General features: G+C 29.8%; 2 protein-coding genes across 3 annotated transcripts; one reads left to right on the top strand and one right to left on the bottom strand.

The window, feature by feature from the left end:
• The first annotated feature begins 2305 nt into the window (after nucleotides 1-2305).
• On the top strand, nucleotides 2306-4684 carry LOC129323054 (protein SPIRAL1-like 1). Of its 2 annotated transcripts, none has more exons than XM_054969595.1 (3): nucleotides 2306-2357; nucleotides 3378-3609; nucleotides 4225-4534. In XM_054969595.1, the coding sequence occupies exons 2-3, from the start codon at nucleotides 3391-3393 to the stop codon at nucleotides 4312-4314; spliced, it is 309 nt and encodes a 102-aa protein (XP_054825570.1). In that variant the 5' UTR covers nucleotides 2306-2357; nucleotides 3378-3390; the 3' UTR covers nucleotides 4315-4534. The 2 variants fall into 2 exon arrangements, with proteins under 2 accessions (XP_054825570.1, XP_054825571.1); XM_054969596.1 differs by having other exon boundaries at nucleotides 2312-2357; nucleotides 3382-3609; nucleotides 4225-4684.
• A 6788-nt stretch (nucleotides 4685-11472) lies between these two features.
• LOC129321347 (ankyrin repeat-containing protein At5g02620-like) lies at nucleotides 11473-12927 on the bottom strand. Its single transcript, XM_054967086.1, has 2 exons — nucleotides 12356-12927; nucleotides 11473-12184 (listed from the first exon to the last, which is right to left on the bottom strand). The coding sequence occupies exons 1-2, from the start codon at nucleotides 12773-12775 to the stop codon at nucleotides 12122-12124; spliced, it is 483 nt and encodes a 160-aa protein (XP_054823061.1). The 5' UTR covers nucleotides 12776-12927; the 3' UTR covers nucleotides 11473-12121.
• Between the last annotated feature and the right edge of the window lie 292 nt (nucleotides 12928-13219).

Genomic DNA, 13219 nt, shown 5'->3' with positions numbered 1-13219 from the left:
CATTTCTCTCCTGTTCCCTCAAAGCGCACATATTAGGTGGAGATAAGTGTCACATAACTGTCATTGTAATATAAAATGAAAGTCATACAAATTATTGAGTTTGTCTTGACTTAAACATTTAATGATTTGAACAAAATGATATATTTGTTCTTAATAGTAAAATAAACGAATAAATGCATCATGTTTGGTCGGTGAGAATGGAAAGTCTATTTTAATTTCTTAGACAAAATTTTGATAAATCTAAATTAATTACATTTTCAGTTTCTCTCTCTCTCTCAAGATATATAGTATTAGATAATAATAAAGTTTATTATTTTTTATTAGATATGCTTTCATTTATAATTTTATTTCTTCGTCGTCCTGAACGATTTCTTTTTTTGTTTTGTTTTTAGTTCTGGCATTGTACTCAAAATAAAAGTGAAAATAACGTAATTTGCACCAAATCATCATTATATCTTATTTAGAATTTCAATAGGATAATTTTATAAATTCTAAATGAGCTATATAATATTTCAATAATTAAGATCGCAATTTTATGATTAATCATAAGATGTCATTGTCTAAACTAATCCACTCAACTAAAAGAAAACAAAGTGGTAACTAAATAATTATACATAAATTTTTCTTTCTAAGCATGCAATTAGTATGATCTTAAACAATAATTATGTATATTTGGAAGCGAATCATTTCGTAATTTATGTATAAGTATCTATATTTGGAAGTGAATCTTTGTTTATTTATTTTTATTTTTACGTTTTTGTTTTGAAATGATAATTTCCTGGTATTTTACAGTTCAGCCTTAAGGGCTCATCATATTATTCAAAGCATGTTTCGAGGCTCAATATTGTAATTTACAATACTTATTTCTTAAATAGTCAACAATCCTGAAAATGACAAAATTAAAAACTACAATAATAGTTTTAGAGATAATTTCTGAAAACTATGAAAATTATTATTTGAGTTTTGAATTTTTTTCCTCTTAAATTTTGATTTTTTTAGTTACAAAAGTTTAAACGTTACATGAAACATGAAATATCATTTGAAATTTATACTAAAGTATCTTATTTATAAGACATAAACAAGGTTATTAAACTCACAAATTTAAGTAAACTTATGATAAGAATGTAAACTTGTATTGCAAATTTAGATCATAAACTCGAAAGAATTTTTTCTCTGATAACAAAATAACTATTAAATATAGCAATAATTTAATTTAATATATTAAAAAGTAAATTATTGAAATTAAATCTCTTATAAATTATGGTATACAAGAGATAAAAATTTAAAATAGGATAAATCATTTTTAGTATTTTTGTTTTTTTTTTTATATTAGTTTTTACATTTTAATTTTTTTTTCTTTGAATCAGGTTTCTATAACTTTTATAAATTGAGTTTTTTTAATAGTATATATTTAACTTGTTCAACTTAAAAAAATTGATATTTAACAAGTTCAACAATATTGTATCTAATTTGAATTTATGAATTAGTTGATATGATTTTGTAAATTAAAAACGTAGAAACGGTAAACTAGGAGGTAAACTTGCGAGTTTAATTGCGAGTTTATATCTAATTTGAGTTTAGAGTGAGTTAACACAATTTTATAAAAGTGTTAAATTTAGAGAGTTAACTCGAAAGTTGACAACTATGAACATAAATATTGTAATTCATAATAAATTTTATGTTATACTCATATGATAAAACATGCATTTAAAGAAATTCTTGCATAAATTAGTGTACTACATTATCCATAATCTATCTAATAAATTAACCATTTTTTGACCCTATACAATTGTATCAGTTTAATCAAATAAAAATCTTATATATAATTATTTTTAAATAATTTTATATTTCAAATAAAATGCCTATTATATTTATTGTCATTTCTCTGCTTATAATTATCAAGGACAAAATCACTTTATATTTACATTCACAAAAAATAACACATGTTTTTTGTTGCATGGTCCACCGATAACATGTACCGAGCTCATATAAAAATTTCTTCATATTTACATACACAAACAATGATAAAAAGAAAGTGTAATAGACACTTTATTTTGTCATTTTTGCTTCTACATGAAAAGAGAAATATAGTTGGCTAAAAGAAAGATAAAAGAGAAAATATAAGGAAATATTATTATGAATTTTCAATTAATTAATAATAAATTTTCTCAAGTAAGAAGAGAATATATGTTCAGTAAGCTAATTAATTAAATGTGAATGTTTCGGGTTTTTTTTTTTATTATTATTACAATGTAGTCGCTGATAACACCTATTTATAATGTACGCATTTTAATGACTGTATCGCCTCTCTGCTTTTGTGCTCGTCTTGCTTCCCTCCGGATCTGATTCCACCGCCGGTGACCTCTCTAATCTCTTCACTCTTCTTCCGATTCTCAGATCTGTGTTTCAATTAAGCTTTTAGTGTTTGTGTTTTGGGCTTGAAATCATTTTCTGTTACTCATTCCGGCGTTTTCTTTCTTCTTCTTCTTGTTTCTTCCTGTTTGGTTTAATTTTGATTTTTGACGGCACTTTCCTTGTTTCCGTGGTCTGCAAGGTGGTTTTACGTTTTTTTATCTGGATCCGTGCGGACATTTTGATTACTTTTGAATGTTCTATGTTTAGTGGGTAGTGACACTGTAGCGTCTTTCATTATCTTGCTTAGCTTTCCGTTGGCTCTATCTTTGCATTTGGATTGGTTTATGGGCTTTCGTATGTTAAGTGGATGAAAATATTTAGTCTTATGAGGAATTAATTGATATTCTTAGGGGTTGTGATGTCATTGTCTTCTCAAGCGGTTTGTGATTTATGGCGGGGGATTATTTTCAGATTGAGGTTACTAAAACTATGTTCATGAGATGAGGGGATTTTGATGATGAAAGAAATGCTTACTTGCCCAGGCTTCATTGCCTTTTTATCTCGATCTGTAAACCAAACTTTGGAGTTAATGTTACTTTTGTATTGCCATAAAGCACAAGGAACTGGCCCTCGGTTTTTTCACCTTCCACCCCATAATTTTTAAACCTTTCAAGGTCACAAAATGTTACAAAATACGCAGCAAAAGATAGCAGTGGGAACAAGGTCTGGGGTCAAGTTAATTGCATGCAACATTTCATCTTGATTAAGCTATCTATGGCTTATTGTCACTGCGTTGGCACTCATGGTTAGGATCCCTTTTGCTTGAAGAAAGTGTAAAACAACGTGCTTTTCATGGGGCGTACACAGACACATTTGATTCATGCTCTATGCACTTGAAATCCACTAAAAAGTGACATGTTTTCATGATTTTTTTTTTTTTGAGTATCTTGGTTTATTTTCCTTTTCTTTCTTAATTACTATATTTATTAATCTTTTCTTGGGCAATTATTTGACCTCCAAAGGCAGTTTAAGAGCATGGGTCGTGGAGTTAGCAGTGGTGGTGGACAAAGTTCATTGGGCTATCTTTTTGGCGATGGTGAGGCTCCAAAACCAGCAAGAAGTGATGCTCAAGCTGAAGCACCTGTAATTAATAAGCCTCCTTCAAAACCTCAACCAGTAGATGTGACCAAGCAGATTCCTGCTGGGATTCATAGTAATTCTGCTGATGGCCAGAACACTGGCAACTTCATCACGGTATTACTTGTGCTTTAATTTGTTTACTTCCTTCCTAATTTAAGTGTCAATGATATAACTTTATTTCAGAAGTGTTTGCAATGTCATGAACAGCACTAGTTCTGATATTATGGGCCCTAAGAAGGTTATTTTGGAGACATCTGACTGTCCAATTGCATTTTTGCTATAGATTCTGTTGCTTTATCTGTTTGCTTTTCCTGCAATACGGTGGCATCATAGTCACATAGATGATTATTTCTTTTTCTTGCTAAGTTCTAATTGGTGGCATTTAAGATAAATGAGTTCATACCATTGGTTGTAATGTTGTGGCACAAAATTTCGGGGAAACAAAAATAACAATGTGGATGAGACTCTTGGTTGATTTGCGCCTGCACTCTCGTTGCCTAATGCATGTAATGATCTGATTTTGACTGGGTTCTCCATCAATAATCATTCATATACCAAGAAAACTATGAGATCTGATTCATATATAGTATGGTAGACAGGTTGATGAATATCTTGTTGCTGGGGTTTTCTTTTGTCTCATACGCTGTTCTTTGAAAATTCTACATTTGTTTCTCAGTTTGTCATCCGCATGTTGCGATTGGTAAGTTTCTTTCTGCATTTCTGATGCAGGACCGACCCTCAACCAAAGTCCATGCTGCACCTGGTGGCGGCTCTTCTCTGGGCTACCTGTTTGGAGGAGGGCCTGGTGAAGGAAAATGATATCTCAGTTGTGCAGCTTTTGCTTCGAGAAAGCCTTCTTTTCGATTTCAAACCTTGGAAACATTGTGGAACATATGATGTATTGATGAAATATAGGTTATGGTTGCTGGGAGATTCCAATCAGTACTATATTTTAAATGCACAAAATGTCTATTACTGAACTGTCTGTCTGTCTGTCTGTCAGAAGCAATATCTTAACTTCATATTTGTTTTTGATTTTTATCTGTTGGCAGATATTTTTCTGTCATATTGCTTCAATTTCTTCTAATGGGTTCAGAATTTAGGGGGCACTATTTTACACGCACAAGATGTCTGTTACAGAACTGCCTGTCAGAAGCAATATTTTAACTTTCTAGTGCTGTTTGGCAGATATTTTTCTGTTATCTTGCTCTAGGTTTTTTCCTTTAATGGGTTCAAATTTAGGGATTAGGGATACTGTATTTTAATGCACATGCTGCCTATTACAGAACTGTCTGTCTCAGAAGCAATGTTTTAACTTTCAATTGCATAATTGCTTTTGATTTTTATATGTTGGCAGATATTGTTTGTTAATTTGCTCTAATTTCTTCCTTCTAAGGGGTTCAAAATTATTGACGATAGTTTGTAGGTAAAATCTTTGGTACTAAATGTAACAATCACAAGCTTTTTCGTTATTATGTGGAATTTGAGTCATCAAAACACGGGTGGTAGAGTTATAAGATTGAAAAGATGTTTTATAAAATTAAAATACTAAAATAAAATTTTGTATAAAATTAAAGGATTAAATGAATATTTTAGTCTAATCTAAAATAAGAACTAAAAGTCCTTTATTGGTCTAGAAGTTCGTTATTTTTATTTTATGATTTGCAACTCTCAAACAAAAAATTGCACGTAAGATTTGCCCATTTGTCAAAATAAAACTTGACATATATATATATATATATATATATCATCATTTGAAAATTATTTTTCTTAAAAAATTAACGAATTTTCCTTGCAAATTCATGTTTTGACAATTATAAATAAAAGTAGAGTAGCAAATCACTGGAATTTTTTGACAAATTTTTCTTTCGTAAATTAACAAATTTCATTAGCAAAATTTTTTTTTTTTGATAGTTATAAATCATGTGATGAGAATATCAAACTTTGGACTAATGCATTGAAAATTTTTTGGTCCATATTTTAAATCTCCAAAACTTTTAATCATTATTTAAATTTAATTTGATATTTTCGTCTTCCCCCGTTAAAGCTCAATGGCTCAAATTTCATCATAGCAATAACCCCGCGGTATCATGTATTCTGGTCGTTGATATTAATTTACTTGCACTAATTCAAGGTGAATAAAGTTGGGTTTGCACTCAAGCCCAAGCTTGAGAGTGAAACTTACCATTTTTTTTAATTAAAAAAAAACAAATTGACATTAATTATTTAAGTATACCATAAAATTAAAAATCCATGGTAGTTCACTATTTCTTAACGGGGGGAGAGAATGTGTGTCCTGAACAATACTGTCCATTTAAGAAATTTCGGTATAAGAGTTAAGTTTGAAGTCTTGCAGGTCGAGATGTGAAAATTGTCACTTATGCAAAAGACGGGGGAAAATATTATGACTGCTGTGTACTAAGTGATTTATCTCAATCTAACTAGTTATTGGTTGTTGGCAATGAATTTTTTCACACGCATGTCTTCTCTTATCGGATATAATCCTGTTTGAGACATAATTAGATATTATATATAGGAATTAATGAATAGCCATGATGTCAATTTTAAAAGCTGGAACATGTAACATTCAGTTAAATGCAACCATTTATTTTTGGGTGAAAAATGCTAAAATATTTGAATTGTTGGGATAGTGAAAGTAAAGTTGTGCTGCTTTAGCATTGAATAAGTAACTATAGTAGGGGAAAAGTCAGCTGGGCCTATATGGGCCAGCTCTTATAAGTTCAAACTCATAAATCTTATTATATAAAAATTAATAATTTTTTAAAACTTGGCTCTTATTTCAAAAGTTTACAGTTAAGATATCAAGCTTGCTTTTATTATTTATTATATTTTTAATTTAAAAATTAACATTTTCAGTTATAATATTTCATATTTTTTAAAAATATAAATTATAATGTTCATAAAATAAAATAAAAATAAATATTTTAATTTTAAAATATAAATATATTTTTAAAATTTAAATTCAATTTAAAAATTAAAAATATTTTATTTTTAGGAGTAAAAAGAAAATCTAAACGGGCTGCCTGAATTTATTTTTTTAAAACTTATTAAGCTTGGATATTAAAATTTAAATTTTTTTAAAAAATGTCATTTTTAATCTCTAACTTTTCTTAAAAAGTTAGGATAAAATCAGTGGCCCCGCTAGGCTGGGCTCACAATTGTGGATGCGCAAATACTCCCCTGTCCCGAAGCTCATGGGTACCGTCCAAATTAATGTTCCTTTCCCTTCCCCTTTTTCTTTTTCTTTTAAAGAACAAAAGGAGGATGGTGTGAAAGAGGGGAAACAGTTTATTGCTGTTTCTTTCTCATTGACTTGGTAAATCTTTCTTCATATACAGGTTCTCACAATTGAATTTTGATTATTTGGTAGTAGAATAGATGAAATAGAATAAAGTAATCTTACATTTGAAATATATCTCTTATGTTCTAAAAAAAATACAAGTCAATTATTATTTTTATGGATTAATGAGCAAATTAGCTCCAAACTATAACTTTAGTAGCTTTTAAGATTCTAAATCAAGGTTGTTAAACTCGTAAATTTATGTAAATTCATGATATGAATGCAAACTTTAAAACATAGACTCTTATTATAAACTTGTAAGATTTTATCTCTATTAATAAATTTTCTTTAAAAGTATATATAAATAATTAAAATATAAAATATGATCATAATTTAATTTAAATATATTTCAAATATAAATCATTGAAATTAAATCTATTTACATTTATAAGTTATTATACTCAACATAAAAATTTTAAAATAGCGTAACTTATTTTTGGTATTTTTTATTTTATTTTTATTAATATTAGTCTTTTTTAGTTTTATTTTTCATTGAACTAGATTTTACTACTTTTATGAATTAAGTTGTATATAATATATGCTTATCTTGCTCAATGAGCTTATGAGTAAGTTAACACAATTTTATAAGCCAGAAACATAAAACTAATAAACTCAGAGAGTCAACTTGCAAGTTTAACTGATCTCTATCTAATTTGAATTTATAAACGAGTTAACACAATTTTGTAAGCTATGAATGTAAAAATGATAAACTCATAGAGTTAATTTAAGAGTTTGACAAAAATGCTCTAAACTTATATTTTGTATAATATTTTTCTTTAACTTTTAAAAACTGTGCAATCTAACCTTTGAAGTTAACAAAAGTTAACTTTGATTATTAGTTGACTAAAAAATGCCTGAAAGGATCTCAAAACTTATAAAAAAAGAACTTAAAATTATAGTAAATGATTCAAATATTACATACAACGACCCAAAAAATTACAGAAAAGGACTAAGAAAAATTTTCTTGATCTTTTTCTATAATTTTTGAAATTTTTTATTTTTTAATTAATTAATGATCAAAGTTAATTTTTATTCATGGAAGTTAGATAGTACTGTTTTCAAAAGTTAAAAAAAAATACTATATGAAATTATGAGTTTAATGATGCAGATACTTTTAAACCTATAACTTAAGGGTCAATTTACTTATTTACTTTTTTTTTTCTTTTGTTACTCACAAGTTTCCTTTAATCAAAAGCAATTATGTTTAAAGTACTATTGAACACTTAATGTGGGTATTTTTTTAGCAAAAATTTAAATCTTACTTCGCTGTATTGTGAAAGACTACCGGCCCCTCTCCCTTAATCTGACCTCTTTGGTAGTTTACAACAACTATTATTAAATAGTGCTCCACCATATTCTTATTATATGGGTTGTTATTATTTTTTTTCCCGAATTGCTCTTGTTTAAAGTCTTATGAAACTGTTATCTTTCTATTTCTTATATTGCTCTTCCTTCCAGCTTAATTTTCAATGTGTGATTTTAAATATGGGCAAAGTGAACTTTTTTTTTAATTTTTAAATCAAAGTTAATAACTTAACCACATTTTTAAAATTTTGAATAAGCACGCTGTCACAGTAATTGCGAGTGAAATTTAAAATAAAAAAAATATTGAGCGCCTGTGTAATCCAACAATATCCAAAATAAATATATTTTTCCAAATTTTATTTATATTGATAAATATAGATAATATCTCTCAAAATCCTGTTAATAGATTCTTTAAAAAAGAAAAAGAAAAAGAAAATAGAGCACCAAAAATCCACTACCTTTAGAGTCCACTCGCAAAGCTGAACATCTGCTTCATTTCAGAACTACATGGCCCATTTTCCTCTTGTTCCCAAGAATAATGGAATCACAAAAATAAGGTTTTTACCAATTTCATCATAGATGACAAGTGTTTCATTTTGCTTTCTACCTCAGAAGCTTCCCCAAACTGATCCAATTACTTAACCTTCAGACAAATCTTTGAAGTTTCTAACACACGTACATTACAAGGAAAAAAAAAAAAAAAAACAAAACCCAAAACTTGAAGAAACGGATGAATCTGCAGGATATCGAGTACTTCGTTGAATTGTTTCACAGAAGTTTACGAGAGTTCAAATGAGGGAAATTTCTGGGAAACTTCTTGAGTTCTATTATATATATTGATCCTTAATTAAGTTTCATCTGAACAAGTTCCACAGATCAAATCATAAACCACATCAGAACACACAAACACACCATTTTTCCAATGCCTCCGACCAAAAGCAGTGACATTGACAAGCTCTTACAGTTCCTACACATCGCCATCCTAGTTTTCCTCAACCAAGGCTCTTCTTCTTTCTCCAATGCTTTCACACAAGAGCCATGGTCATGGGGTCTCTCACTTCCCATAAGTTTATACTTCAAATTCGCTCTCGAGATTCATGCCCATCTGGGTCTCTGTGTAGGGATTGGCCTTCCCTCACTGGTCTACTGGGGTATCACCAGAGGCTCCATAGACTGGTACTCTGACACAGTCCTAGATTTCAACCTTGAATTCCTCAAAAGCTGTCTCCTCAACCTTGTCATTGGGTTTGTTCACTGGCTGATCGTGAAGCTGCTTCACAAGTTCCATGAATGGATGATGCAGAACAAGAGGCTTTCTGAGTACTGGCCAGTTCTGTCAAAATTTGAGGAAACTGATATTTTTGAACACCCTATGCTCACACCAGTTACTGGGAAAGAGATATTTGTGCAAGTTTTGGAAATGTTGGGCGTGTTCTTCTATAACGGGAATGTGATGCTCTTGAGCTGGGGATTTTCTGGGAATGCTTATGATTCTGAGATTGGTAAAGCCATATCTTGGGTTAGTCTGGGAAGTGCTTTACATGTGTGGATGAAGGCTTGTTTGAAGGTGCTTGAAGTGAAAGCAGTAACAGCATCACCACTTGATATTGAAGAGAAGAAGGCATTGCAGATGGGAGAGAAATTATGTGAAGAGGACTTAGATCAGAGCAAGCAACAACTCCAAGTGGTCAACTTTTGAGGGTTCTGAGTGAAGATCCTAATTTTATGTGATTAGTAATGAAGAATTTTTAAGTATGTTTAGTTAAGGAAAAAATAAAATTGAATTGCTGATCATAACGCACGTGTTCTTAAGAATTATGAGCAAGGGTCCAGTCTCTGCATAAAAGAACTTGTTATCCATATATATATATATATGCATGTATTTGTACAAATTTATTTGTTTGTAGTGAATATTTATTTGCTTGTTAAGCTGCATGCAGTCCTTATTTTGTGAGTGCTAGCTAGACTAGCAATTATAATTGAGAGTTTTTTTTTTTTAAATAAAGATCGAGTTTGAATCTATGCCTCAATTCCTTGGATGTAAATTCTACTTAAAGGGAAGTAATAGATGTTGATTCCGTCTCTATTTATCTGTTTGGTTGAAATTTTTCAACAGCGGTATTCCATTCCAATGAGAATGTCCGTTCCTTATCGTCTTGGGAAGTGATGATTCTAGCACACAAGAGATGGAATGGCTATGATTCCCACAAGAAAATTTAAAATTCTGTTTTGTCAGTTTTAACCAAGATTTGTTTCTTTAAATCCCTGAATTTCTACACTCATAAGTGCATTTCAATACTTGCATTGGGAAAGTTAATCATTTAGTCTTTATATTTTTAATTCTATTGTAACCTAGTTTTTTATCTTTTACTTAATACAATTTAATCCTCAATGTAATTTAATTCATTTGTAATTCAATTCCTAAACTTGAAATCATTACAATTCAGTACATATAGTTTTATTCATTTAAAACATTATTAATTCTCAAGCTTTAATAATAACTTTAATTGTTATAATTTTATTTTGTGAAATGTAGGACTAACATTTAAATAGATAAAACTATAAAAACTAAATTGTACCAAGTTAAAGTTAAGAGACTATGTTTTAATTGAGTCAAAACTATAGACAAAAATAATTTTCCCTAAAACACTTATGTACATTTACTCCAGGCAGTGAAAGCTAAGAGAGCAACATTCAAGCTTCAAAGTTGAGCAACTGTGTCATTCATTATCATGGTGGTTCTAAAATACTCTCTCTGATTTTATTTATAAGTCATTTTTATCAATTTTATCAATACTAATATAATAAAAGTACAAGAAATAAAAGTAAATAAAATTTCAAATATAACCTTCAAGTAAAAAGCAAAAAAATAAGTCAATCATATAATATTATTTTTTTGTTTTTCTCTTTCTTACTTTTTAAGGGTAATTTAGGAATTTTAATTTGAAACAAAACAATTTTATCAACAAATAATTTATAAAGTGGATCAGATTATACTTTTAGAAAGTGACTTATATATTGGACCTGAGGAGTATAAGTTATCAAAAATGCAATTATATTACTGATATTCATTTTAGGTTTACTCAATAATGAGTAAATTTGATTAAAAGATAAGGAATTTTAAAACTAACTTCAGAAAATTCAACAACTACTGGACAGCAGGGATCAACAGTATTATAAACCAAGGGAACTGAAATAATTATTTGAGGATGCACACTAATAGAGAATGAAGTGTTTTATTTTCTGGTCAATGATGACATATATAGGCTGGAATACAAATGAAGTGTACATTATAAAAGAAACGAAAAGACATGAATTTATTATGAAAAAAATATTTGAAATGTTTTCGGGAGCTCTCATACGCTATCCAACAATTGCATGTCTTCCCCTGTAAGGAAAGAATATTCAGGAAAAAAGTATGGCATTGTTTCATCCTTGCGCATCAGATATTGACGAAAAACAAAGGTAAAGAAGAAAGATAATGCAATAAGAAGAGTGACAACTGCAAGAGCTATGGAAGAACCCAAGATGGCATATGTGGCTGTTCCAAATGCAACTATCATGAATACCATTCCCAACATTGTAAGCAACAAGGCTGCCAAGAACATACCTCGATCGATGATAAAGGTATCTTTATCTCCCTCCACAAATGAGGAGAAAATTTGGAGAAAGACAGCAGAAGCAGAGAGAACAAAGGAGAGAGAGTCTGTTATCACAAATGCCTTAAAAGCTGCATTGTGCATCAATATGGGAGAGCCCTTATTATTTTCACCGTCTTGTATGGTACCCCCAGGCAATGTAAATCCTACTGCAAATGTTATTGTTGCTATCAATGTGGCCACCACAAGCAAGGTTTGTCTTACTTTGCTATAGATTTTTGTGATATCGTTCTCCTCTTGTTTCTGTTTTTCAACTTCTGAATCACATATCTTCTTTTTTATCTTCGTCTTTTTAACATCATCATTTATGACTCTCACCAAACCTTGCTCTAACTTTTTGTTGAAGTTTTCGCAAGAACAAGTTCTGCAACATGTAACAACACTTGTCATTTTGATTTTGAAAAAGAGAATCATCTGTTAATTATTTAATAGTAAGCAGCATTTACTAATAGCATAGTGTATAATCAATGAATTCATATACTGTTTTTATTGATTTTTAGTAATTACATAGCTAGATGTTGTCACTGCTTGTTACCTCATATTGTGAAGTTGAAGGCACATTATCATAAGCAACATCAAGAGCAGTTTGGTTGTTTTTATTGAATGCCATCGTGTCCACTTTTGTATTTTCTTTCAGAAGATGATGAAAATGATATTCTTTCCATGTGGAAGCATAACGGGCAAGGAGATGAAGGAGCGTGTTGCCATCATTGTCTTTCTCATTGTGCATGTTTCTTAGTTGTTGCCTGTCCATAAACACTTCTGCAGCTCTTAATCTTCCAATGAATGGGAGTTGGCCTCTCTCAAGACTTGTAGTATAATGAAGAGCATTGCGGCCCTTGTGATCCACCAACTCTGAACAATCTGGACAATATTCTATTATCTTTCTCATGGCCAGACCATTTCCACAATATGCAGCAAAGTGAAGAGCCGTCCTTCCCTTATTGTCTCTCATGTATGCTGTGTTTCTATCATGCCTTAACAAAACCTCTACCAATTCAGAATTTTTATTTAATGCTGCTAAGTGAAGTGGCACCCAACCATTTTCATCTGCTTCTTTTATTGCTGATGGTATTTTCGACACCAACTCCTCTAATATTTCTGTAACACCAATTCATCAAACTTTATTAACTTCTTTTTTTAAATCAAATTAAATATCTTTCAATTGCAATTTCTTATTAAAAACATGCCTCTCGTACTTCAATTTTTTTTTTTGGAAAATTTAATTTCATGACCACAACATTCCATTAAAATTATTTCCAAAAAAAAAAAAGATATGCATGTGTTATTAACTTTTTGGGATAATATAACTTTTAGTCTCTAAAATTTGTCTCAATTATTAATTTTGTCTCTCAAGTTTTTTTTATTTAGTCTCTTAAATTTTACTTGATTTGATTAT

Source organism: Prosopis cineraria, unplaced genomic scaffold (genome assembly GCF_029017545.1).
Source record: "Prosopis cineraria cultivar Desert tree isolate PC_DT_omini unplaced genomic scaffold, ASM2901754v1 PC10, whole genome shotgun sequence".
In the NCBI taxonomy this organism is placed as follows: domain Eukaryota; kingdom Viridiplantae; phylum Streptophyta; class Magnoliopsida; order Fabales; family Fabaceae; genus Prosopis; species Prosopis cineraria.
This window is presented reverse-complemented; position numbering and strand designations above follow the sequence as displayed.

Bases quoted from the DNA above. Each gene is read 5' to 3' on its own strand.
- LOC129321347 (XM_054967086.1), bottom strand. From the start codon at position 12,775: ATGAGAGACAATAAGGGAAGGACGGCTCTTCACTTTGCTGCATATTGT. The intron at 12,185-12,355 runs GTAACAAGCAGT...TACATGTTGCAG, and splicing joins CTTCAACTTCACAATATGAG to AACTTGTTCTTGCGAAAACT.
- LOC129323054 (XM_054969596.1), top strand. From the start codon at position 3,391: ATGGGTCGTGGAGTTAGCAGTGGTGGTGGACAAAGTTCATTGGGCTAT. The intron at 3,610-4,224 runs GTATTACTTGTG...TTTCTGATGCAG, and splicing joins ACACTGGCAACTTCATCACG to GACCGACCCTCAACCAAAGT.